Consider the following 23,616-nt stretch of genomic DNA (forward strand, 5'->3'; position numbering starts at 1 on the left):
TATGCATTTTGTTTTTCTTCTGTTTTTATTGACACAAGGACCGAAATCTCAAAGCGAGAAGGGATCATAGCTAATGAATGAGAAGTGGATTCTGCGCATGTGATTTTCTAGGAAAAGTTACATGTAATTCAGTATAGAATTGATGACGTCATAGCCAAAGCAACATGTGGGCGCTACTGTATGTACGAACGAAGCAGCATGAGCGTAGAGAACGTTTCGAGTAGATTGGGTGTGTTTACACGGTTCTTCATGTGACTAGTGTGGTGTGGAATGTAAAGGACTTTCGCTTCAATTTGAAACACTTCAATCATTTTTATGTTTCGACGATCCGGTGGACAATAATGATACGAATGTCACAAAGCAGCTAACAATTCTTTGAAAACATGGAATACACCAATTCAAAAATCTATGTGACGACGGTAATTGTGTGGCTCTGTTGTTCGGGCGTTGTCGGTCAATATGAATGGCAAGTCAGAGATGCGTTTGACGAAATTCGCTTCAAAATGGACAAAATCAACAAAGATAATTGTCCTATTCAGCATCTCGAAGATCTTTACTTGCCAGAGGATTCGGTCTCTCATTTACCCGACATCAAAGATATTAACATTAATCCTGTGTTCCCGAATAGAACTGCTCTATTGCATCTTCAAAACATGGCACTCAGTAGATCCTTCTTTTGGAGTTACATTTTACAATCACGATTCATACGTCCAGCAATCAACGATACATACGATCCGGGCATGATGTATTATTTCTTGTCGACAGTCGCCGATGTTTCCGCAAATCCACACATAAATGCTTCTGCCATTTATTTCTCCCCAAATATGTCTTATTCCTCATCCTACAGAGGTTTCTTCAATAAAACTATGCCCAGATTTGCACCAAGAACATTCAGAGCTGATGATTTCAATGACCCAATACATTTAGAGAGAATATCTACAAGAAATACTTTTACTGTACAAGATCTTGGTGCTTTTTCAAGGAGCAGTTTAAGTCAAGATTACACAACTGACTATTATCGTATAAACGAATGGTAAGTAAGGGATTTTATTATATAATAGCATATATAGATCCTTTATGTTATTATTTCATTTGCTATCTGCATTTAGGTATAAGAAATGGTTACCAGATAACGTTGACAAGAGACACGATACCAAAACTACATATCAAGTTGAAATCCGCTATGCTAACAGCACCAATGAAACATTTACATTTCATGGTCCACGAGGTGCAGACGAATATCCTGGACCTGTAAGATGGACTAGACCATATTTTGATTGTGGTAGATCCAATCGCTGGTTGGTGGCCGCGATCGTACCTGTTGTAGACATCTATCCGAGGCACACAGGATTTAGACACATAGAATACCCAACGTATGTACAAAATTATACTCAATAGTTGGATAACTTGTTTAAAGTTTAATCTAAAAATTAAGTTGCATAATTTATTTTAGATATACTGCCATATCCGTGATAGAGATGGATTTTGAAAGAATAGATATAAATCAATGCCCTAAAGGAAATGGAAACAGTGGACCGAACAGATTTAGAAACACAGCAAGATGTAAAACGGAAACTACTGAGGTATTGAATAAAAGAAGAGAGAAAAGGAATGCATATTATATAATCCATTATGATGCAAAATTTATGTTATTTTATGTGAAAGTTATTTAATTTTTGTCGTATTCGTAGTGCGAACCATTACACGGTTGGGGTCTTCGACGCGGCGGATATCAGTGCAGATGTAAGCCAGGTTTTAGGCTACCAACTGTTGTACGACGTCCATATCTTGGAGAGATTGTAGAGAGAGCGACTCAGGAACAATACTACAACGGATTCGATTGTACTAAAATAGGGTGTAAGGCTCCTGTTCTTATATCGCTAATTTTTTTTGTTTTTTTATTACACATTTACTAATCGTGATTTTGGATACTTTAGGGATTCATAAAATGCCGGTGCAATGGGAGAAGGCAAAACCATATATTCGAGAAAGATACCTTGAACAATTTTACCACTATAGAAATTACTCTTCCGGGCCAGAAGCTATGAGATCCGAGAAAATGAATATCGATCAAACTCTCAAGTTTATCTTGAGCGTAAATTCACGAACTTGCAAAAGGTGCGTTAAAAGTACAATTGTAACTATATCAATACAATTGTTTCTTCACTTGTATTATTCGAAAATACAGCGTCAGATGTGGACTTTGTAAATCGTAATACATACATTTACAGTTATACGCAGGAAGAGTTAACATTGCGCGGAGATACGAGTTTCGGCGTTAAAGAATTCTTTGAAAATGAAGCAAAAATGGCAACTAGATTAGCCAATTTTATCAGCGCATTTCTACAAATATCTGATCCAAATGAAGTTTATTCTGGTAAGAGGGTAGCCGACAGACCTCTGACAGAAGACCAAATGATTGGAGAGACTCTAGCTCTGGTTCTAGGGGATACCAAAATCTGGTCTGCTGGAACATTTTGGGATCGTAACAAATTTACAAATAGAACACTCTTTGCACCATACGCTTATAAAACTCAACTAAACACACGAAAATTCAAAGTCGAAGATTTAGCTAGGTTGAACGATACAGGTAAAAGATCTATTGGGATTATCGCAAAACAACGGGTATCGCTTGATAAAATATTAACATTTAATTATATAAGAAACACGTTTTTAGATGAAGTTTATACGAGAAAAAGTTATTTTCAAGTACTAAAACAAAGATGGGCAACAAATTTTGACGAGTTGGAAAAATATCATATAAAACTCAAAATTAGGTACAACGAAACCGGGGAGTATCTAAAAAAATTCGAACATTATCCACATTTTTATAGGTAAGAATACGGATACGAACATGAGACAATGAATTTTATCGCGAGCAATATGTATGTAACATGTGATCAAAGGATAAAGAGATTTGGTGCATAAAATTGGGGAGCTCTAGAAAATTTATCTCCCAAAAAGGATTTATTTTAATATGTGGGAACACACGTCTGTACAGGGCAGCAAACTTGAACCACGGCCATTGGACTACTCCGTATTTCGACTGTAACGGCAAAGTGAAGAAATGGGTAATTACCTATGCATCCCCGTTTTTCGGTTGGGATAGTTTGAAAGGGAAACTGGAATTCAAGTAAGTATTTCTGTCTACATAGACAGCCGAACGGGGTTGTAGTATGTGCATGCGGGATCGAATCCGAGGTACTACTAAAGGGATAGGAAACCAGTTTCACCGTGAAGAAAGAGCAGAACCGACATAGCATTTTATATTAAAATCCTTACAGAGGCGTCGTAGCTGTTACCATGGACCTGCTTCAGCTCGACATTAATCAATGCGACGATGTGTTCTATGCGCCAAATGCATTCAAAAGTACCCACAAATGCGATAAGAAAACCTCATATGTAAGTTTATCAGATTTTTGCTTCTTAGAAGATTGTTGTATAACATCTATACACGTATATTTATTAACATTGGCTCATCCGGTTTATTTCAATGTCTGCACAGTGTGTGCCCATCCTTGGTAGAGGTTTTGAAACTGGTGGCTATAAATGCGAATGCAAGCAAGGTTTCGAATATCCGTTCGAAGATTTAATTACGTATTACGATGGTCAGTTAGTAGAAGCTGAGTTTAATAATCTAATCAACGATGTAGAAACCAGGTCAGTAAAGTTGTAGCTATCTAGTAAATATTATAATATACACACACATCATCAACATTACGAGATTCAATTTTACTGTTTCATAGGTATGACATGTTCAAGTGCCGGTTAGCTGGAGCTTCATCCATTCAAATGAACTGGATGTTAATCGTATCGATCATAACGTATTATCTATTCAGGCGTTAATGATGTAAAATACATTTTAGTAGTTGCATCTTTCTAACACGATTCCGTCCATCGAGATAAGATTTTTAATTCGATGCATTTACGATTCGCTAGAATCGCTATATAATCAATTTACCATTTTAGATCAATTTACACATGTAGATCTACTGATTGTAAGATTAATTGAATTTTTAAGGATTCTAGTTAATATATATTATATATATAATATATGTTATATATATAATATTAATCCGTCCAAACTAGGTTCAAATGTCTCGTTTCTTTTTTACCAGAATGCGTTAGAATGCGAAAAAACGAACTTTTAAACGAATGATATTGTTATTAAGACCAATGTCTTAACATTGCAACTAACATTGTAAGTTATTATACACTGTAAGTTACTACTGTAAGCACATTTTATACCTCTTATATATATTTGGTAATATATAACTCATATAATCTTGTAGATTCGTTTTCTTTACCTCCCCGATTGAATGTAGATGCTTTTTTACATTCATTGTATAAATATTAAAACCACGAAAGTATTTAGTTGTGAAGTAGCTGAGGTTATATTATTTAAATTATACATAGTATACGTGTCTTAAAAAGTCTCCATCAAATTTTGATGGATATGCTACAAAAGAATAGTAAGAACTTTGTACTTTTAAGACCAGAGAAATGATGGTTTCAAGCTGTTACCTCCTTCTTGCCTGAAAGATGATGTTTAATAAATCTAACACCTTGCGTCAATTGTGCACCTTCGTTAACAAAGTGACAAGCAAAGAGAAGCAAGTTCCTTGGTTGCACCTTCAGCGCAAATCTCATAAACATTGCAGAATATAAACACAAGGCTGAAACAAATTTCTCAATTGATAATCCATTCGAATGCACCATTTGCTGTAAGTTTGAATTAACTTTTGCCATATTTGTTTTGCGATTCAAAGTTCACATGCTATAATTCCATTTAACAAAACGATATTATGTATCTCTACGATTTTAGAATGTTTGATCATGCAAAACGAAAAAAAAAAGAATGAACACAATCATAAACTTGATGGATCTTTCGAATGCCTTCAACATAAATTCTTATATATTGTCATGCGTGAAATCTGCAGAATTAATTCTGAAAAATTCGTGTTACTTGTATTAGGAGAAATAATAAATCACCAAACTAACCAAACGTCATTTTTCCACTAATATATGCTGGGTCTCTTCGTATATCGGCGATCGCAGCAATCGGAATGCCCCAGTTAGCTATAGGTCCCCAAAAATGTGTACTGAAACAAAATAGCGAATTTTGTATGATCAAATTGTTTGTAACAAAAGGAACATAGCGTAACACGTTATCACTGATTACGCGATTGAACGGACGAGCGCGTGTATGCATGTACAAATTTTGTATAACTTGCCTCATTAAATAATCTCGTGTCTCTTTGCTCGACAGAAGTTTTTTTACACGATTCATCTTTTCCCTCTATTTTTTCTCTCCTTCCTTCCCAATAAATTGATTTTCTTCGAAAGAAAGTGAACCTGTAAGAGGCAAATGCAATATATACAAGTGACTTGGAAGCTGCGACTAGTATCAGTCCTCAGTTACATAAACGGTCGATAGTACAAGCATTTCTCCACCAAGCAAAAAATCACTCGCTAAAAAGTGTCACCTCCAAGTATCGAAGTATGAATTTAAAAAATGATAACTTTCATTTGAAGAATATGCCATTGTTCCTTATACAGTTGTATTTATAAAGTGTTTTCCCACCGTAATGAATTCGTTTCGTATCGACATTACATGTACATAAGTATTTAAGTATGCATGCAGAACATAATCCCATAATCGATAGTGTGTAGCGGTAAAACGCGGGACAATTTAAAAATAGTTGTGTTGTATCTTATATCACAATTGCTAAGAGTATCCACAAATATCTGCGGAAACGAATCTTTCGCTTAGATCCTTTTAGAAGCATCATATCACTGTTTCATGATACGAAATTAGTTTTCGTTCGCATGATTATTTATGAAGTACATAAAACAACTTTATACAAGTAAGCATTGAATGTACTTTTAATTTAAAGTAATTATTGAAAGTATATACAAAAATTCGATATATTAAACTGTCATAATACAGTACAATATGTATACGCCTCTCTGTTTTGCTTCGATGTCGTAATTACAAAAGCTGAAGAGAAGATGTTACAAAATGTACAACCAAATACATTATACATAATTCAAAATCATCTTTCTTTCGCGTGTAAGTTAACAGATCTTTATATTATATTGTAATTGCGTTACATACAATCTGTAAACTAATGAAACTAAGCAAGAACATTCGCGTTACAATTAGTCGTTCTAGCCTAGTCGAATCGAGTCAAGTCGAATAGATTCGAAAATGCAATGCCACGCTGTATCGAATCAAGGCAAAGCGAGACGAGGTAGGATGGAGGCGGACCTGGCCGGGCGAGACGAGCGACGAGGGGCGAGAGACGAGAACGAGGGACCAGAGACGAGAAACGAGAAACGAGAAACGAGAAACGAGAAACGAGATACGAAATACGAGAGATGAGCCGAATCCAGCCGAACTTCACTTGGCGCAAAGTTTAATCAACGAATACATAATATGTTATAGTTTTACGCAGATAATATTTAAAACTAATTGTAATTGTTTATGTACATACATATATATGTATATATATAAAAATATATATATACATATAAAGGTATAAAAATATTTTATTGTCAGTACGTAGTGAGTAATGTCGACAAATCGATCATTAAATTGTCGAGTTTAACACGTTGTCTGCCTATCATTTACAAAGTTTCCTAACTACGATTTGACTTTTTTATTTCAGTCAAGTTTGGAAAATATTATTTATTCAGAACTTACTATTTTATATAACTAATATAGTATCGATATATTATTTTTGTAGTAAACTCTCAGCCTCACAGTAAGAAAGATTTCAAATTTTCGAAACATCTTTCGAATCTAATTAACTATACAGAACAATTATCTATAAAGACACGCAACGTGTTAACAGAGTTAAGGAACACTTATTAGTATCGCTGTATAGATTATAGACTCGTTCATACATATAAATTATCATTGGATCTCAATCGTTCTAGAGTGCAACAGGTCGTTAATGCGATGATCGGATGAAATTTATCAAAGGAAGCATTTGAAACGATCTTCCAACGATTGACAAGTGTGTAAAATATGTAGACGCGGTGCAGGAATTCGTTTGTTTCGTTACATTTCGTTTCGTATAGTTTCACGATCGATTGTTTGCAATACCTGTTATAAATAACACAAGAGCTATTAACAGAATGTTCGTTTTAGTTATTCTTCCTTCGATTCTTGTGCCATTTTCACGTACACATATCTATAGACTAAACTTACATATGCAAATTATGTACACGAATAATAATAAAATTAGCTATTATTATGTGTAGCATAGGAGAATTATTTTTACGATAACAATAGTGAGTCCCTTTGGTATTTATTATTTTCCTCGCTTCAATTTTCTTTTTTTCAGTAATTTATTTTGTGCTAGATAAAGTGGATACATCGAAGTTGCTCTTCACAGCAACATTCAAGCAATGAACAAATTTGATCAAATTCTAAATTTTCATCTGATGACAACGAAAAAGACGAAACGGCAATCACAATCACGATTACAATCACAGTCAGTAAAGTGGTCTACAGACGATAAGATTTGTCTAGATCTAGAGACACGTTTTTGCGAACAGGTCTCACGTCAGGATGTGAGTGAGTCTCACAGCTCACAGGTAGGTCTTGTGTGAAACCATGAGGGGTCCATCGTATTATAGTCTCTCACGATTAGTGAATATTCAATATTCACGTCGGGTATCACGCATAGTAACACGTCGAAACACCAAAATGGAGTTTCAGAGTGTGCAAGCGCAAGGAAATATTGTAATTGTTGCAGCAATTGCTCTATCAGTCGAAGAAGAAGAAAAAGTAGGAGGAGAAGATATTACACACAATTCATAAATGAAAAGACTGGTTCAAGGATTGGCTCACGTGAGATCTGGTCACACGAGATGTGTCTCGAGATAAATCTCGTCGTCTGTAGGCCACATTGTAGTTACAATGACAAACACAATTAGAAGCATGTAACAACTGAAACCAATTCAATCGGCAGTATAGATTTTAATGAATAAAAATATCCTATTTACATAAAAACATGAAAGTCTGACTTCTGTTCGTATCAGTCGGGACCCGCGAATAATTTCAAAATAGTACACGAAAGTTAAACAAGAAAGCAAGAAATAATGTGTTTTGCAAAAATATATAAAAAGTAGGGTTGTATATCTCGTGTTACCGTTCCGTTCTGCAGGAAATTTGATACTCTCACTGAAATTGAAACAGCCATATTATAAATATTACAGTCAACAGATTCGATCAATTTCTTCGGTACAATTATATTTAGGAAGTCTTACTTGTTAGGATGTAGTTTACGAATAATAAAAACTCTCTTACGTAAAACTATGAATAAAGCGATTTTTCATTACATTAATCATTTGCGTTTTTACATGATTTATATTAACAATCTCTCTGTGCATCCGATCTCTCTAACCGCCTGTCTTTTACCCTATTCGGAAAAGTTTCTTACACGTAATTGTCTGCAGTTATTCCGAAAAGACGCAAAAGACATACGAAACGAAAACAGTATGTGACGCAATAGTGAATCCATCAAGTGCCCTAAAGACGATGAAAAATTTCTGGAAACATGTCTTACAAGACAGGTCTCACGTGAAATCATGAGGTGGTCGCATCATATTATAACTTATGACTGGACTAACGCGCATACCGATTAAATAGCAAAATGTAATTTAAGTAATTTAAGTGTCTTCGTGAAAATTTATTGCAAAAGAAGATGTCACAATTCATAAAAGAAAAATGTAGTCCAACAATTAGCTCACGTGAGATCTAATAACGCGAGGCATGTGACAAGATAAATTGCAGCGTCTGTAGGCTACTTAACACATTTTTTAAAACTAAGAAATGTAAAGATGCGAATAGAACGAAATTGTAGCGAGCCAACAGCGAAAAGAGGGGCATGGGTGATTGTGTGAGTGCGTGAGTCAGCGAACAAAAGAGAGAGAAGGGGAGAGAGAGAGAGAGAGAGAGAGAGAGAGAGAGAGAGAGAGAGAGAATGAAGGAAGAGATAAAGAAACAAAGATTTGACGATTAAAACCTGCATAAAATATACAATGAACACATTACATCCATTCAAATGTCTATACAATAATAATTAATATTTAGTAACAATTATTTATAATAGCATTCCATGTAAAAAAGAAGAAAGAAGTTAAATAAAGTTAATACATTTAAAAGCCACATTATTCTAATTATCTGCAATATCACAGTATTTACTGAAATATACAAAGTTGTGTTTCCAATAGGCACAAAAACCAATTCAAATGAGAATGGCAAGTACATATTTGCATAACACATATATACATAGATATACACCAGCCATCGTTCATTTATTTTCTTTCCTCCCAATCGACTGTTATGTTCATATTAGTATTTGAAATTGTAAATATATATGTATATATATACGATTCACCGTAAACGAATTGGAAAACGTTTTCAAGAAATCATACAGTTTTATGAAGGACCACAGAACTATAAAACCTATCTTACTCCAAGCTATATTGCATCACATTCTAATAATAAAATTCTAAAAATTGTATATAAACACACAATAAATGCCCATAATTATAGATTTTGCGACGACCCGTAATTCTGTCCTGCCATCGTCGTGATTTTAGAATAATACGATACGAAAATGAAATAAATGGTGAAGGATTTAATGGAGAAGGATTCAGAAAAAAGCTTTGTCAAATAGTAGAAGTAAACTGGATAAAATACGATACTGCCAAGTAAACCAAAGTAAAGACAGATCAGAGCAGAGAAGAACAGTGAAGAGCAAAGTAGAGTTAAGTAGGGCAGAGAAAAGCAAAGTAGAGCAGAGTGAAGCACTGTAGGGTAGAATCAAGCAAACTAGAGCGGAATAAAGCAGAGTAAAACAGAGCAGATTGAAGTAAAGTGAGATGGAGTAAAAAGTAAGAGATGAAAGATAAATGGTGAATGGTGAATGGTGAAAGGTGAAAAATAAAGTCATATAGGGAATAACGAAACGCATGGACGAACGCAACATCAGCAGTAAGGGACAAGTGCGAAGGTTTTTGTTTTCGTTTTCGTAATCTTATAGTACGGTGTATGGTGTTCCATTGAATCGACTGCAACAATTTCACATACCAATTCTAATTTCGTTCGAGCCGAAATTATTTCGAACAATATTTACAAACATCGAACAATCGAACGCGAAACATCGCGAAACATTAGTTTATGTCTCATAGATGTACGAAACTTGATTGCAAAACTTGGAAACCTAGCATCATACGTAAACGGGACCTTGGTTGTCGTTATCGTCTAAACTTATCCGACTAGGGTACGCAGGACCACCACCGTCGTCAAAGAATCGTCTAAACGTAAATTCAAAAAAACCATGGAACGGTTTCCCATTATTCAACAGTTCGTCAGATTTATTTGAATCAGATGATCCAGAATTGCGTAATTTATCGGGATCGACCGGATCAAAGTTGCTCGTATCGGTAGGATATTGTATCCGAGGTATATGAGGCGCCACTTGACGGCGCAACCCCTTTTCAAAATCGATACTCGCAAAAAACGGATGATTCTTTACTTCATCCGCATTCTTACCTAGTCGACGGTCTGCACCAACGCAAAGCTTCAATATCAAATCCATACCTTCCGCGGAAAGATTCGCCTGCTTCGGAATATGTAGAGTCGTCTCCCAATTAATCACCTGTAATCGGAAATTCATTCTTACGTGGACACGTGACCGTTTCCCTCTGCTTGCTATTGCTCTACAGAATTTAGTTTCTCGCCACTCAAATTGCGTCGAACCGAAATGAATCAGACTGAATGCAAAAGGATGAAACTTAATTACCTTGTATTGTGTTTCGGCGGGTGTATTAGCAAGGAATGGAGGAGAACCGACCAACATTTCGTAAAGAATTACACCGACGCTCCACCAGTCACATAATTGAGTATACCCTGTCCTTTGTAGTACTTCAGGCGCAATATAATTTGGTGTCCCAACCAACGAATGAGCCAAACATCTTTGATGTTCTCTGTGCCTTCTACGTTCCAGTGGCTTTAACTGAATGCAACGGCACTCGTTGTTCCAGTCATCAGCGGGATCCATAGAATCTTGTTTCCCATGACCTGTTTTTATCATAACAAACATCAGATTGAATATCTACCATAGCTCAAAGTAAAGGCTACTCTATTTTGCCGATGATACTCGTCTTACCGTTTTGTTGATAGTACTTGGAGTTATGAGTCCAGCGAAAACCCGTACACAATCCGAAGTCCGTCAACTTGATGTGTCCATCTCGATCGATTAAGATATTATCGGGTTTAATGTCTCTATGAATAAATCCCATTTTGTGTACACTTTCTACAGCGCATGTAAGCTCAGCGATATAAAATCGTGCCAGTGATTCCTTGAAAATACCGAATTTGATCAGCAACGACATCAAATCACCACCGGGTATATAATCCATGACAAAATACAGGTTGTCTTTATCTTGGAAGGAATAATAGAGTTTCACTACCCATTCGTTGTCAGCTTCTGCCAATATATCTCTCTCGGCTTTAACATGAGCAACTTGATTACGGTTCAATACATCCGCTTTCCTTAAAGTTTTCATGGCATAAAACTGATTCGTATCGAGTTTTCTCACGAGAGTTACTTCTCCGAACGCGCCAACTCCTATAGGTTTAATTTTCGTGAACATCGACTTGTCCATCTTTGCCCGCTTCAACCTGATGTAATTCGATTCCTTCTGCGATAACATTTTCCTCATTTGACACTGCGCTTCCGCACTCAGACCTATTTTAGCCATTTCCGTTTCAAGCTGAAGCCGACGATACAGTCGTTGTTTATGGGACTTCAACACGTTCTCGACGTGCTGTTCCATAAAGAATTTGAACGCCTGTGGAGAATAATTGCGGACTTTGCAATCCCTGCGTTCTTCCTCTTTTTCTTTACTCATGTGTTTGCGCTCAGGTATTGGAGATTGATGCTTAATCTTGTAAGGTGAAAGTGTACTACCTCCACCGCCTTTCGCCCCATTGTTATCCGTTGTATGATTATTGTTATTGTTATTGTTACCATTGTTGTTGCCATTACTATTTCCGTTTCCGTTGTTGTTACTACCGATGCAAGCAGCCACGACAATGTTAGTAGTGGTTGTGGTTGTGATGGTGGTAACAGTGGTACTGCTGGTGCATACAGTAGTAGTGACTGTAGTGGCGCAGTTGTTGTTACCACTACTATTGCAACCAACATTGTTGCTGGCAGCGTTGTTGCTGTTGCTGTTATTATTACTCCTATTATTTAGACAAGTCGACACTACCGAGGATAAAGATGGCGTTTCCATTGGGTGCTGACAACTGTCGGCGGGTGAATATTTTCTTTGTAACGGAGGATGATGCGCTGCGACCGGGGACGATCTCAGGCTCGCATTGTTCTCCATGGTTGGCATTCCACTAGGCTCTTCAGTAGTTGAAGTTCCGTATGGAGGAGGCGGAAGCGGATGATGCATACCTCGTTGCGCTGCTAACGCTTGCATCGTTGTCGCGTAACTTGGCGGTTCCGTGGTCGGTACTCCTACCGAAACGCTTACATTCATATTGCTACCGGTCGTTGTTGCAATATTGTTCACTGGCGCGTATGCAGGCGGTGGTGGTTGTTGCGGGGTTTGTTGTTGTTGCGATTGTTGTTGCTGCTGTTGAACTGTTTGATGTTGGTGTTGATGTTGGTGTTGTTGCTGCGGCTGTTGTTGCTGTTTTTGCTGAATAGATGAAGCGTAAGACGGTGGTGGCGTGGGTGTATTGCTAGTGGTAGAAATGGGTTGCGGCGAAGTTGGTGCGATAGCAGTTTGCAACACGGGTTTCTGTACCTGAGTGCTCTTAACCGATTGCATGATTATTGGTGGCTGTGTCTTGGCCTGCCGTGCGCCCCATGCCTGCAACGGAGTAGGTCTAGCCATAGAAGTTTGCGTACTCGGGGATATAGCGGTGACGGTAATGGGGCTCGGCGAACCAGCCGAAGTGGGACCGGAGTAGATTCCGGACGATGGACTTTTCCGATAGTCTTGTTGGGACTGCGTAGGGCTCTGCCTATTCTGTATTGAGACACTGTAAGATGGTGGTTGCACCGGCCCAGTCGACGAAGAAGAAACTATAGGATACGGAGGCGGTGGTTCAACTTGAGTATTAGAGTTGCTACTACCGGTCTGATATATACTGAGAGCTTGTATTTGCTGGGAGAGCTGCTGTTGAACCTGAGGTCCGTTTTGAACGATCATCGGTTGACGACTATTCGAGTTATTGTTTGAACTCGATACCGGACTTGTACCTCTTTGCGGTAAATTGACCGACGTGGAAATAGGTCCGGTATTGCCAGGTGTGGTTGGTGGTGGTCGCGTAGGAACCACCGGAGCAGGAGACATACGCTTCAGCATTTGCTGCATATTAGTCGGCACGTTCGGCTGATTGTACGGAGCGTGAGGCGGTGGCGGTGGTGGCGGTGTAGAACTGCATCTAGGAGGCGGAGGTGGCGGTGGTTCTCGTTCTACGAAATTACTCGGAGAATATTGACGGCTTAATTGCGTATGCGGACTAAGCTCCGTCAGATGAGGACTATCGGATCGCGAGCTTCCAGCTCCGCTATCCAACGCGGGGCTGCCACGTTGTAAATTCAATTCTCTTTCCAAACTGGGTTTCCTTATAAGTTTGGTGTTTAATTTACCAAGTCCATTTAACGATTCCCCTTGTGCTTGTTTCAAAAATTCTACAGCTGCATCCAAACGCCAGTTGCCCAGCTTCAATGCTCGTAATGCAATTTCCTGTATATTGAAAAAAATTCGCAACGTTATTAATATTAACATCAACATCGACATCAATATCAATATCAATATCAACAAGGATATCAATATCAATGTATTCCCACTTTATACAAATACAAGATACAATGCAAATTGAAAGTTTGCAACTCACGCACCTCGGAGTAACCCATCGCTAACAATTGTGTTAATAATTGTCGTTGGTCAGATTTGTCGATGGTAGAACCAGAAGCACCAGAGAGACCACTCAGTCCAGAGGCAGAACTAATACCACTGGTTGTGGATAAGGTAGATATAGTACTCGCAGCACTGGAACCTACTTCGCTCGCTCCTCCAATATTTGCGAAGGGCAACAACGAATTACGAATTTCAGCCAATGCCTTCTGATGGTATCCAGAGCCACGTGTGCTTGATTTATTAACCGCGGTTGGATTCATAGTTACCCATGCTAGGCCCGTTAAGACCTAGCTTTAATCCGGCTGTGACATATATATGTATATATATATATATGTATATATATATACACACACACACAAGCGCGCATACATACATCTAAAACATAATATTACAGCACATTCTTAGAGCGTTATAATGCTTCTATGGTACATTTTTATCGTGTTCCATACAAAATTGTTCACAGCCATTACGTCTTCCATTAAGATTTTGTGCTTTAACCGTATAAATAAATAATTTGATCTTAGTAGACAATTACATAAGTTATAGTAAGACAGTGTTATTGCTATATTATCGGAATTGTGGTAGATAATAAACAAGTCCCTATAGGAGAAAACAATAAAATAGAAAAACAAAATGCTTACTGAACCAGGCCGACATTAACAAGTCCTTGCGCAGTATCTTTTCAACGATTGTACAATACGTAGTGCACACAAAACGCATTGATTCCTGTAGCTAATGCCGGCAGACATTGCTGATTATAATACTATTTCCCGACCAAGTACTTGCGATTGGACACACTATGAAAATTACATAAATTTCAATGTGTCGATAGGTTTCGAAATGTTATTAATTATCCTATAACTATCTGGCATCATGCAAAATTGTTTTGAATCATCCATAATTGTATATACATATATACACATGCATATGTATACATACACACGCATACGTATACACATATACATACATATACAAATATATTTATATATATTACATTTGCATAGGCTCACGCACAGATATGAATACACACATGACAAGTATGTATGCATGTACAGGTATAGGTATAGGAATTGGTACAGGTATATGTATATGTATATGTATATGTATATGTACATATAATTTGGAACCATCTATTATCGAATAAAATACACTCGTATATGATCTCACAAACGTTTCTCCGTATTTCTGTGCATGATGTCGAGATCGATCTGTAATCTAACCTATTCGTTAGACATCTAACTGATCATTTTAGAGTGTCTTTTACATGTATAATAAACTACATTAACACACTTTTCTCGAAAACAGCAAAGCATTGGCGAAGAAATGTCTTGAAATAAGTTCGACCGATGCAACAATCGGGAGAGAACGACTTCAAAGCATATTCTATTCTCACGTTTCCACAGAATCCATGTGACGAGAGTAACGCGTACGCAGAACTTTTGCTTCACTATTTCTCTTTGAGATTAATCCTACGATATTTCGATACACAGTCTTAATTAAATCAGCAACAATAAAGAAAGATACAGCCGTAAATTACCAAAGTAACTGGCAGCCATTTTGAAGTGCCACATTCCTACACCGATTTGACACTCTTTTTCGTAATTTGCGGTGTATACAGAGCTTGTGCGCGAAAAAACAAATTCTTCTCTGTAATTGATCTTCTAATATTTTTAACATACAATATGTACATATTTCGAGTTTGATAACATATGTGAAAGTTAATCTTTCAAAAGGTATACATATTCGAAAGAATAATCGTATAAGCATATTTCTTCGATAATATACAACTGCAGTTGGCTCTTCGTATCAAATAGACGTCGAGATTATATCAATTTTTCCTATTCTTGTATATTTATTCCATGAATTAATCAAACTATTTGCTATTTTCTATTTGTATTAGACATTTAATCAAGTCTAATTTTCTTTTAAGGTTATGCTTTGCTGATAACAATTTTATTTAGATCTTTTGTCATCTTTAATTATTTCATGATCATCGAAGGTCATTTCTGTCGAAACATTATTGTTTTTAAAACCAAACAGAACAACAGAAATAAAAGAAAATAAGATATGTGGAAATCTAATTCTCTCGGAAAAATGTTCTTATTTTTTTCTTCATTTTTACCGTTACAACAACCCAACCAATCAAGTGATTTTTCAGTTACGTTCAATCTTCGAGGACGACATATTTTATAAGTCTAATACATACACAGCAAACATGAAACCAACGAAATTAAATTAAATTCGAATAAATCAACTTTTGTACGAAATTATGTACCTTGTTTTGTATTGTGTATACATTATGGATACACAATGTAGAAACCATTAAATAATACTAAAATAATCATGTTAAGAATTCTTCAGTCCTTGTATGTGAAACTTTTTGGTGCATATGATATATTTTTATATATTTACATGGAATCAAAAAATAATTTCTATCATATCCATAATATAATCAACTTGTAACTGAAATTCCAGTTCACAGATTGGACTGTATTGGAAGATGCATAATTTTGATTTTATTTTTATGTATGAAACGATGCAATTTATGTAATATTGTAAATTTGTATACAAATTTAAGATAATTAGTTCTTATTAGATAACTAGTTCACATAGAATAAAACCACTGTTACACCATGGTAGCCCATGTTATGTGTTTAACATCTTCTGGAGGAATTCCATTATTTTCCCGACAAAAAGGAGAAGGAGATCCGGTAAAAAGAGTTGAGAAAAGATTGTTATAGTTGTAATAAAAAAGTCTGCACAAGAGTTGCCCTGAATTTCATTTTGTTTGTTTACAGATGACATTTTCTAAAATAGCATCGCTGAATGGTATCCATATGTTTCTTAAATCTCAAGATGTTAAGCTCATGTACACTGATTTACCAGATACCACCATTATGTGGAAAGAATTCAATGAAAGCATTACTTTAATAGTCATTGCAAATGGAACTACAAAATATGTTTTGAATGAATTTCTTGATGCTGTTTTCGGGGCAATGATTTTATTTGTTGGCATAGACGAATTAAAAAGTGCAAAAAATATAGAAAAACTTAAGAGAGATATGCGTTCTTGTAGTCCGCTTGTTGATAATTTATTACAATGTCTTGATTCAGGTGATGGAATTTCTTTAAAGATTGATATCATCAATATGACAGAGTGCATTGTTTGCCTTGAAAATAATGTACTTCAGGTAATTGAAATTTTATATAATATGCTAATTTTCTTATATATTAAATAACAGTATATTTAAGACTTGTCTAGAAGGCTACATGGAATGTTTAGATTCCATGTATGGTTGTATCTTAATACATGGCTGCTTAGCAGTTGCCACAGAAGGATGGTGGACCTTGAATCCTATTGAAAGAAAGTTACTGATAACGGTTGTAACTATTGAAAATATTTGCACAATGCGTGACATTCCAGTATTTTTACCTTATAAAAGTCCAAACGTAAGTATTCTTGTAAAAAATTATTAAAAAACAACTTGTTGAAGCAACAAATTGTAAATATAACACAAAAGGCAACATAGGTGGCTTTTCGATTAGTGTCTGTTACATTAATCAACCATATAGAAGTCTTAGCATTATGTGGACCAAATCCAGAGTTATCAGAGGTGGAGCGGTTGGCTGTACAGTGCTGGAAAAATACTGTTGACATTTTAAATAGCGTCGAATTGTGCTATCCAAGGAATTTACCTATATCGATAAACTTGGATTCAGAGGCTCTTGGGTACTACTTTAAATCAAATTGTATATATAACTTAGATGAAAAAAAATGTATCGAATAATTTTCTTTTTTAGATTTCTTCTAGTGAATTATAAAGTACAAAAATTTGTACTTTGTAAAAATGATCGATATGCTAATACTAGAATTAGCGGATCTCATAGATTAGACATATTAAGAACCTTTTATCATCAAGCTGTTGAAACATTTATATTGTCTTCAGTATGTGAAGATGATACGAAGAAAGATAATTGGAAATTTGTTACTGCAAAAGAAATATATTTATGTTCGGAGTATCACAAATGTTATGCAGTTAAACATAATGATCATATACTTTGTATTTTATATGCTTCTATAGTTCCAACGCATACTATGAGATTAATTTGTCAAAAAATATTGAAAATGTTACTTACAGATAAGCAAAATTTTTGGTAAATGAAAGTATACGTTTTTTAACATTTTTACATTACACTATTATGATGATAATCCTTCCCCTACTACACAAAACTTTTATACTTTTTTCTTATGAATAAAATATTAATGTATTTCACATGGATTATGTGCGTATACATAAATTTCATAGAAAAAGAGCATAGCTAAAAAGTCAACCACAGAATTTTGATCATTCAAATAAAAATATATATTGTGGCTACCTCTGTCGCTAGCCAGCAGATGGCAAACTTTCCCATTTTACATATATGTAATAATGTGTATGTGTGACATACATATGTTTATCGTTGTAAACGCATGGCTCATTGATAAAAAAACAATGCACTTATGTGCATGCATGTATAGTACTGTTCTGTCTACAAATTGGAAAAGAATGAATAAGAGAGGGGGAGCTTGTTAAAGGAATGTTTATATTCATACCTTTACAAATTATAATTCGAATGATAACTTAGTTTTGCATGTTAGTCACATAAAAAAGTATCGATAAGAGAATAGTCATATATGTAACACATATACATATTACCTATGTTTCGATAAGGTATTACAATGTGTTACAATCATAGTCTAAAACGAATAGATCTAGTACACTTTCATTTTTCTCTTTAACCAATAATAAAAGATGGATAGTAGTTTGACAGAAATTGTGGTCGATTCAAAATCATACAGTTCGAAACACTTTTATATAGGTCTAGGACTTGCAATCAGTTCAAGTGGTTTTATAGGTTAGTGGCACCATGGATGGAGTTTCTGCAAGCTACTAATTTGTTATAATTTTCTTATATTTTGATGATCATTTAGGGGCCAGTTTTATTATTAAAAAAAAAGCACTGATTCGTCTTCAGAGATGTGGTGGGTTACGAGCTTCGTCTGGAGGGTTTGGATACTTGAAAGAATGGCTATGGTGGGCTGGTCTCCTTTCAAGTAAGTAAAAAATGTTTTTTTAATTTAATTATACGTCTTTTGAAACTATATTTTTGTATTAAAGTGGCAATAGGAGAAGCAGCTAATTTTGCTGCTTATGCTTTTGCACCGGCTTCCTTGGTTACACCATTGGGAGCACTCAGCGTTCTAATATCTGCAGTATTAGCATCCAAGTATTTAAATGAAAAACTTAACTTATTCGGAAAGGTAAACAAGCGATATCGTACATTATATTGATGTATATTTAGCATAGATACATATAAATACTTTTTTCCAGATCGGATGCCTTTTATGTATATTAGGTTCTACAATGATCGTACTTCATTCTCCCAAAGACGAAGAAATTAGTACTTTAAACGAGTTAGTAGATAAATTAAAAGATCCAGGTTATATTATTTATATATTGATAGTAATGTTGTACAGTTTGTTAACGATTTTTTATTTTGGTCCTGTTTATGGAAACCAAAATATTTTGGTATACATCTGTCTATGCTCATCTGTTGGTTCATTAACTGTTATGAGCTGTAAAGGTTTAGGATTAGCTTTGAAGGAAACCATTACCACTAATTATAATGGCTTCACCAACTGGTTAACGTGGGTGTTTTTATTTAGTGTAATACTTTGTATCAGTGTACAAATGAATTATTTGAATAGATCATTAGACCTGTTTGAAACTACAATAGTTACACCAATTTATTATGTTATTTTTACAACATTAGTAATAATCGCATCCGCGATATTATTTAGAGAATGGGAAAATATAGGAACCGAAGACATTTTAGGTTGCTTTTGTGGTTTTCTCACTGTGATTATCGCCATATTTCTATTAAATGGATTTACAGAATTAGACATAAACTTTTGTAATATCAAGCATATGTTAAGACCCAAAAGGGAGTTACTTCTAAACAATAGCACCCAATGGAACAATACAGATGAGGAAAGATTAATAACAAGATTAGAAACAGAATTAGAGCATACATATGGTGCTTAAACAACTTTACTTAAACCAAATTTAATATTATATTCATAGGCGGCGATTTGTTTCATACAGTATCATGTTTTACAGTATTTATTTTATATTTTTTATTTTAGCTATTGACTGTTATGTACTGTTTTCATTTGTTACATTCGTAGGTTACTATATCTGTACATAATATGTATTCTTTGTACACATTTTTATTCCTCATACATGAACTACTACGAACAAAATGTATAGCGATGAAAAGTAAAAGAAGTGTTGTACAATTTGTATACTACACCATACTGATATAAAAAAATAATAGATATTATGCGCAGATAGCTTGTTTTGTTAATTATTCCATATAATAAAAAGAGTACATATATATGTACATATATATCTAGAACAACATAACTATTTATGAAAGTAAAAAAATTAATAATACAATTTATTGTTATGTAATATAGTCAGAATCATTATAACAACAACATTAACAAAAAAAAAAGAATCAAGAAAATTGTATATTTACTTAGGATTAATGAGTCGACATCTTTTGTCATTTGCTTTACCGTGTAATGAATTACTTGATACTACGTCATGCGTGGTCATAATGGCGTTCAGTTTAGTCGCCTTTTCGTATATTGTGGCATTACTTGTTGATGCTTTTTTAATATTTTTTGCAATGTTTCATGTACGTGTACAAAATTTAACAACGACGTTTATTCGTATGTAGTGTTCGGCGGAGTCGTGTGCGAACAAGTGATACGAATTATTTCTAACCTAATTGGATTGTTGTTTCTTTACTAAATTAATTGTATATTTATATTTCAGGTCATTACATTTGATGAATTAAAAACTGGCTATAAAAATCCGATTGAACAATGTAACAGTTTAAATCCGGTGAGACTGAATATTCTCTTTGTCAATTTTCAAATACTTTCACTGTTCGGAAACGGTATACACACATTTTGAACAAGGTTTGCTTATCGTGTATTTACATTTCAGCTAGTTATTCCAGAATACGGTTTACACATTCTCATCAATATTTTGTTTCTAATTAGTGGACAATGGTTTTCATTGCTCTTAAATATACCATTAATTGTTTATCATTTATGGAGATATTATCACAGGCCAGTAATGTCTAAATCAGGTTTATATGATCCTACCAATATACTAAATGCTCAAGTTCTTACAGCACACCAAAGAGAGGGTTGGATTAAACTTGCATTTTATCTCCTATCATTTTTCTATTATTTATATGGGTAAGTTCAGTTAACATCTAACCTAATGATAGACTTTGGATAAATTGTGCTTTTATTTCTTTTCTTTTAGCATGCTTAGTTCATTGATTCAGTGAGGACACTATTTCCTACTATATTTTCGAATATAACAAAACATCTTTAGTGTAATATACTTCACAAATGTAAATCATTTATAGAAAATAAACCTAAATGAGAATGGGAATATCTTGTTACATTGCAATTTCACAATGTAATGCTTTATGCTTCAACTTAAAATGTTAATAATTTTACACCGCAAATGTAGATATACGTATTTTACAATTCAATAAAAATGACTAATCATAATTTTTCAAAATTATGTTCATGGTTATGTTAAGGTTATATATATATATATATATATATATATATATGTATATATATATATATATATATATATATATATATACATATATATGATATTATAAAGTAGAAAGAAATATTTCGAAGACACAGAAGTATTCAGTGGCATCTATGCAGAGTATAAAATTCTAAAAAACGAATATTAAATAATTAACAAAACAGTGAAAGCGCTATAAAAAAGTGAACGGTGGTGCCATCTAGTGACTATACAACAAGGATAGCAATATGTACAATTCTCCAACCCCTCTCGTAAAAGTCCCTAGTTGTCTCCAAAGAAGTTTTTTGGAAATTTCTGAAAAACTACGAAGGAGCAATTAAAAACAATTACAGAATAACAATGGATAATTAAAGAGCATTTGTTTAAGGCATCGCACATTGAGTTAGAGCAATTTTTTGAGTATTTATGCCAATTGATATTTGGCAGCCATGAATGACACGTGCTCTTAGTTCCTTATATATTTGTTTATTTAAAATGCATTGTTTATTGATAAAATTGTTGCGCGTGGAAGGTTGAGCAAATGGTTAGATGAAAAGAGCAATTCTTTGATGAGTTATACAACACGTTTTATACATTATTTCAGAATTTTCGAATTTTTAAAAGTCTCTAGACTCTCATAAAAGTAACTAGGAGTTTCAAAAAGTTTTTTGGATATTTCTCGAAAAGGATAAGTTAGTAATTAAAACTAATTAGTGAACAATTATGAGCAATTAAAAAGCAATTTTTTTTAGCTATGTTTCATTAATAGTGGTTTATATGGTGAGCCAGTTCACACGGGTGAAAAATCATAATTACAATAGCCGTTTTTATTGGTGTGGTATCACTTTAAGATCGAGGACGTTATTTTTGAGCCGGTGGTTTCAGAATTTACCCTTGGATTTTTGGTCGAGTATAATTATTACGAACTTTAATTTATACGAGCTTATCGAACAGTTTTGCGACTCTTGAATATACGCATGCGTATAATTGAAATCCATAGTGCTTTCGGTATTGTAACTGTTACATAGAAGGTTATAAACCAGTCACCACATTAATACATTGTACTCATATCGTTAAAAGACCACATTTATTCATATGTGAAAATTCTGTCTCGTAGAAAAATTATATCGTACCAATACATTTGATTTACTTTAGCAGATTTCGAGAAAATGCCAAAGTCAAAGGAATATGTGTCAACCGACGAGGACAGCAGTGAGGAGGTATTTTACGTAAATAACTAAACAGATAATTTTTACCTTGCATAGAAATAATACTTGAGATTTTAAATTTGTTATTGTTAGAAAGGATATAAAGATATACATTACACTCCATTATATGAAATATTTACATAATACATTTATTTCGATTGTAAGGATATAAAGCCAAAGAAAAAGCAGAAGAGGACTAGGGAGGCTGATGAAAAGGAGGCAAAACCATCAAAGAAAGTGGAAAAAGAATCTCGGGAGAATGAGGATACAGCCTGGGATCTCGGAAATAACCGTCAAATTAGTGTACGAGACTTTAAAGGGAAACTGTATGTCGATATTAGAGAAATGTACTTTGACAAGGATGCAAACATGAAACCTGGAAAGAAAGGTATGTTGTACACTGTATGTGGTACGTGTACATTGTGGTTAATGATTATGATTTAAAATATATATTAATTATTTTGTACAGGTATCTGTTTGAATATGACACAGTGGCGGAAATTACTATCAGTAGTGGAAGATGTTGACAAAGTAGTCAAATCCAAATGCTAAACGATAAGCCATGTCATCAATCAACAGCGTTAATACAGTTTTCTACTTGCACAGCTACTTGGTAAAGAGAGTCAGTATCTGTTAAGGCTCAATATTTTTAATAAAAAAATATAATTCTGTAAATCTATTTATTCTACAGCCTGTCTCATTTCCTGTACATGTACAGATAGCTTCGCTGTAATGATATTTTTTATTTCTCTGATTAATTTATGATAATTAAT

The 23,616-nt window shown here is 34.6% G+C and overlaps 6 protein-coding genes across 22 annotated transcripts; 4 read left to right on the forward strand and 2 right to left on the reverse strand.

Annotated features, from left to right (window-relative positions):
• The first annotated feature begins 151 nt into the window (after nucleotides 1-151).
• Nucleotides 152-4,289, forward strand: LOC117227207 (uncharacterized). Its single transcript, XM_033482236.2, has 11 exons — nucleotides 152-1,033; nucleotides 1,110-1,373; nucleotides 1,454-1,583; nucleotides 1,692-1,857; nucleotides 1,938-2,118; nucleotides 2,232-2,590; nucleotides 2,678-2,834; nucleotides 3,002-3,133; nucleotides 3,285-3,402; nucleotides 3,506-3,660; nucleotides 3,747-4,289. Exons 1-11 carry the CDS (start codon nucleotides 384-386, stop codon nucleotides 3,844-3,846), a joined length of 2,412 nt encoding a protein of 803 aa, XP_033338127.1. The 5' UTR covers nucleotides 152-383; the 3' UTR covers nucleotides 3,847-4,289.
• An 81-nt stretch (nucleotides 4,290-4,370) lies between these two features.
• Mpc1 (mitochondrial pyruvate carrier) lies at nucleotides 4,371-15,497 on the reverse strand. Its single transcript, XM_033482263.2, has 4 exons — nucleotides 15,359-15,497; nucleotides 5,235-5,355; nucleotides 5,002-5,102; nucleotides 4,371-4,676 (listed from the first exon to the last, which is right to left on the reverse strand). Exons 2-4 carry the CDS (start codon nucleotides 5,288-5,290, stop codon nucleotides 4,513-4,515), a joined length of 321 nt encoding a protein of 106 aa, XP_033338154.2. The 5' UTR covers nucleotides 5,291-5,355; nucleotides 15,359-15,497; the 3' UTR covers nucleotides 4,371-4,512.
• wts (serine/threonine-protein kinase warts) lies at nucleotides 5,869-15,378 on the reverse strand. 5 transcript variants are annotated; one of them, XM_076518431.1, is made up of 6 exons: nucleotides 14,607-15,322; nucleotides 14,339-14,456; nucleotides 13,947-14,267; nucleotides 11,190-13,791; nucleotides 10,824-11,101; nucleotides 5,869-10,679 (listed from the first exon to the last, which is right to left on the reverse strand). In XM_076518431.1, exons 3-6 carry the CDS (start codon nucleotides 14,223-14,225, stop codon nucleotides 10,248-10,250), a joined length of 3,591 nt encoding a protein of 1,196 aa, XP_076374546.1. In that variant the 5' UTR covers nucleotides 14,226-14,267; nucleotides 14,339-14,456; nucleotides 14,607-15,322; the 3' UTR covers nucleotides 5,869-10,247. The 5 variants fall into 5 exon arrangements, with proteins under 5 accessions (XP_076374546.1, XP_033338121.1, XP_033338119.1 ...); XM_033482230.2 differs by having other exon boundaries at nucleotides 13,947-14,762; nucleotides 15,256-15,378; XM_033482228.2 differs by having other exon boundaries at nucleotides 13,947-14,762; nucleotides 15,133-15,322.
• Nucleotides 15,498-15,561: 64 nt separating the features above from the next.
• fy (fuzzy planar cell polarity protein-like protein) lies at nucleotides 15,562-18,158 on the forward strand. 3 transcript variants are annotated; one of them, XM_033482250.2, is made up of 6 exons: nucleotides 15,562-15,698; nucleotides 16,562-16,685; nucleotides 16,764-17,156; nucleotides 17,218-17,415; nucleotides 17,496-17,695; nucleotides 17,767-18,158. In XM_033482250.2, the coding sequence occupies exons 2-6, from the start codon at nucleotides 16,599-16,601 to the stop codon at nucleotides 18,122-18,124; spliced, it is 1,236 nt and encodes a 411-aa protein (XP_033338141.1). In that variant the 5' UTR covers nucleotides 15,562-15,698; nucleotides 16,562-16,598; the 3' UTR covers nucleotides 18,125-18,158. The 3 variants fall into 3 exon arrangements, with proteins under 3 accessions (XP_033338141.1, XP_076374559.1, XP_033338139.1); XM_076518444.1 differs by having other exon boundaries at nucleotides 16,562-16,676; XM_033482248.2 differs by lacking the exon at nucleotides 15,562-15,698 and having other exon boundaries at nucleotides 16,219-16,685.
• Nucleotides 18,159-18,294: 136 nt separating this feature from the next.
• On the forward strand, nucleotides 18,295-21,482 carry LOC117227212 (magnesium transporter spict). 4 transcript variants are annotated; one of them, XR_013032620.1, is made up of 7 exons: nucleotides 18,295-18,861; nucleotides 18,938-19,060; nucleotides 19,125-19,267; nucleotides 19,338-20,709; nucleotides 20,850-20,995; nucleotides 21,214-21,280; nucleotides 21,351-21,482. XR_013032620.1 is itself a non-coding variant. In XM_076518447.1 (6 exons), the coding sequence occupies exons 1-5, from the start codon at nucleotides 18,759-18,761 to the stop codon at nucleotides 20,869-20,871; spliced, it is 474 nt and encodes a 157-aa protein (XP_076374562.1). In that variant the 5' UTR covers nucleotides 18,295-18,758; the 3' UTR covers nucleotides 20,872-20,918; nucleotides 21,024-21,262. The 4 variants fall into 4 exon arrangements, 2 of the variants coding, with proteins under 2 accessions (XP_076374562.1, XP_076374561.1); XR_013032621.1 differs by having other exon boundaries at nucleotides 19,338-19,420; XM_076518447.1 differs by lacking the exon at nucleotides 21,351-21,482 and having other exon boundaries at nucleotides 19,338-19,420; nucleotides 20,850-20,918; nucleotides 21,024-21,262.
• A 915-nt stretch (nucleotides 21,483-22,397) lies between these two features.
• Ssb-c31a (single stranded-binding protein c31A) lies at nucleotides 22,398-23,518 on the forward strand. Of its 8 annotated transcripts, none has more exons than XM_033482253.2 (4): nucleotides 22,398-22,545; nucleotides 22,791-22,855; nucleotides 23,009-23,231; nucleotides 23,313-23,518. In XM_033482253.2, the coding sequence occupies exons 1-4, from the start codon at nucleotides 22,413-22,415 to the stop codon at nucleotides 23,393-23,395; spliced, it is 504 nt and encodes a 167-aa protein (XP_033338144.2). In that variant the 5' UTR covers nucleotides 22,398-22,412; the 3' UTR covers nucleotides 23,396-23,518. The 8 variants fall into 8 exon arrangements, with proteins under 8 accessions (XP_033338144.2, XP_033338149.1, XP_033338151.1 ...); XM_033482258.2 differs by having other exon boundaries at nucleotides 22,410-22,540; nucleotides 22,794-22,855; XM_033482260.2 differs by having other exon boundaries at nucleotides 22,480-22,547; nucleotides 22,794-22,855.
• Nucleotides 23,519-23,616: the final 98 nt, after the last annotated feature.

The sequence above is a fragment of the Megalopta genalis genome, chromosome 2, assembly GCF_051020955.1.
Source record: "Megalopta genalis isolate 19385.01 chromosome 2, iyMegGena1_principal, whole genome shotgun sequence".
Classification (NCBI taxonomy): Eukaryota; Metazoa; Arthropoda; class Insecta; order Hymenoptera; family Halictidae; genus Megalopta; species Megalopta genalis.

Coding starts and splice junctions, on each gene's coding strand:
- LOC117227207 (XM_033482236.2), top strand. CDS start 384: ATGGAATACACCAATTCAAAAATCTATGTGACGACGGTAATTGTGTGG. Junction 1,584..1,691: donor GTAAAACGGAAACTACTGAG/GTATTGAATAAA, acceptor TCGTATTCGTAG/TGCGAACCATTACACGGTTG. Junction 3,661..3,746: donor ATCAACGATGTAGAAACCAG/GTCAGTAAAGTT, acceptor ACTGTTTCATAG/GTATGACATGTTCAAGTGCC.
- Mpc1 (XM_033482263.2), bottom strand. CDS start 5,290: ATGAATCGTGTAAAAAAACTTCTGTCGAGCAAAGAGACACGAGATTAT. Junction 5,103..5,234: donor ACACGAGATTATTTAATGAG/GCAAGTTATACA, acceptor ATTTTGTTTCAG/TACACATTTTTGGGGACCTA. Junction 4,677..5,001: donor TAGTGGAAAAATGACGTTTG/GTTAGTTTGGTG, acceptor AATTTGTTTCAG/CCTTGTGTTTATATTCTGCA.
- wts (XM_033482230.2), bottom strand. CDS start 14,225: ATGAATCCAACCGCGGTTAATAAATCAAGCACACGTGGCTCTGGATAC. Junction 13,792..13,946: donor TAGCGATGGGTTACTCCGAG/GTGCGTGAGTTG, acceptor TTCAATATACAG/GAAATTGCATTACGAGCATT. Junction 11,102..11,189: donor CAAGTACTATCAACAAAACG/GTAAGACGAGTA, acceptor TGATAAAAACAG/GTCATGGGAAACAAGATTCT.
- fy (XM_033482250.2), top strand. CDS start 16,599: ATGGTAGCCCATGTTATGTGTTTAACATCTTCTGGAGGAATTCCATTA. Junction 16,686..16,763: donor AAGGAGATCCGGTAAAAAGA/GTTGAGAAAAGA, acceptor GTTTGTTTACAG/ATGACATTTTCTAAAATAGC. Junction 17,157..17,217: donor TTGAAAATAATGTACTTCAG/GTAATTGAAATT, acceptor AGTATATTTAAG/ACTTGTCTAGAAGGCTACAT.
- LOC117227212 (XM_076518446.1), top strand. CDS start 20,557: ATGAGTCGACATCTTTTGTCATTTGCTTTACCGTGTAATGAATTACTT. Junction 20,919..21,023: donor AATGTAACAGTTTAAATCCG/GTGAGACTGAAT, acceptor TTTACATTTCAG/CTAGTTATTCCAGAATACGG. Junction 21,281..21,350: donor TTTTTCTATTATTTATATGG/GTAAGTTCAGTT, acceptor CTTTTCTTTTAG/CATGCTTAGTTCATTGATTC.
- Ssb-c31a (XM_033482253.2), top strand. CDS start 22,413: ATGGTGAGCCAGTTCACACGGGTGAAAAATCATAATTACAATAGCCGT. Junction 22,546..22,790: donor ACCCTTGGATTTTTGGTCGA/GTATAATTATTA, acceptor GATTTACTTTAG/CAGATTTCGAGAAAATGCCA. Junction 23,232..23,312: donor CATGAAACCTGGAAAGAAAG/GTATGTTGTACA, acceptor TATTTTGTACAG/GTATCTGTTTGAATATGACA.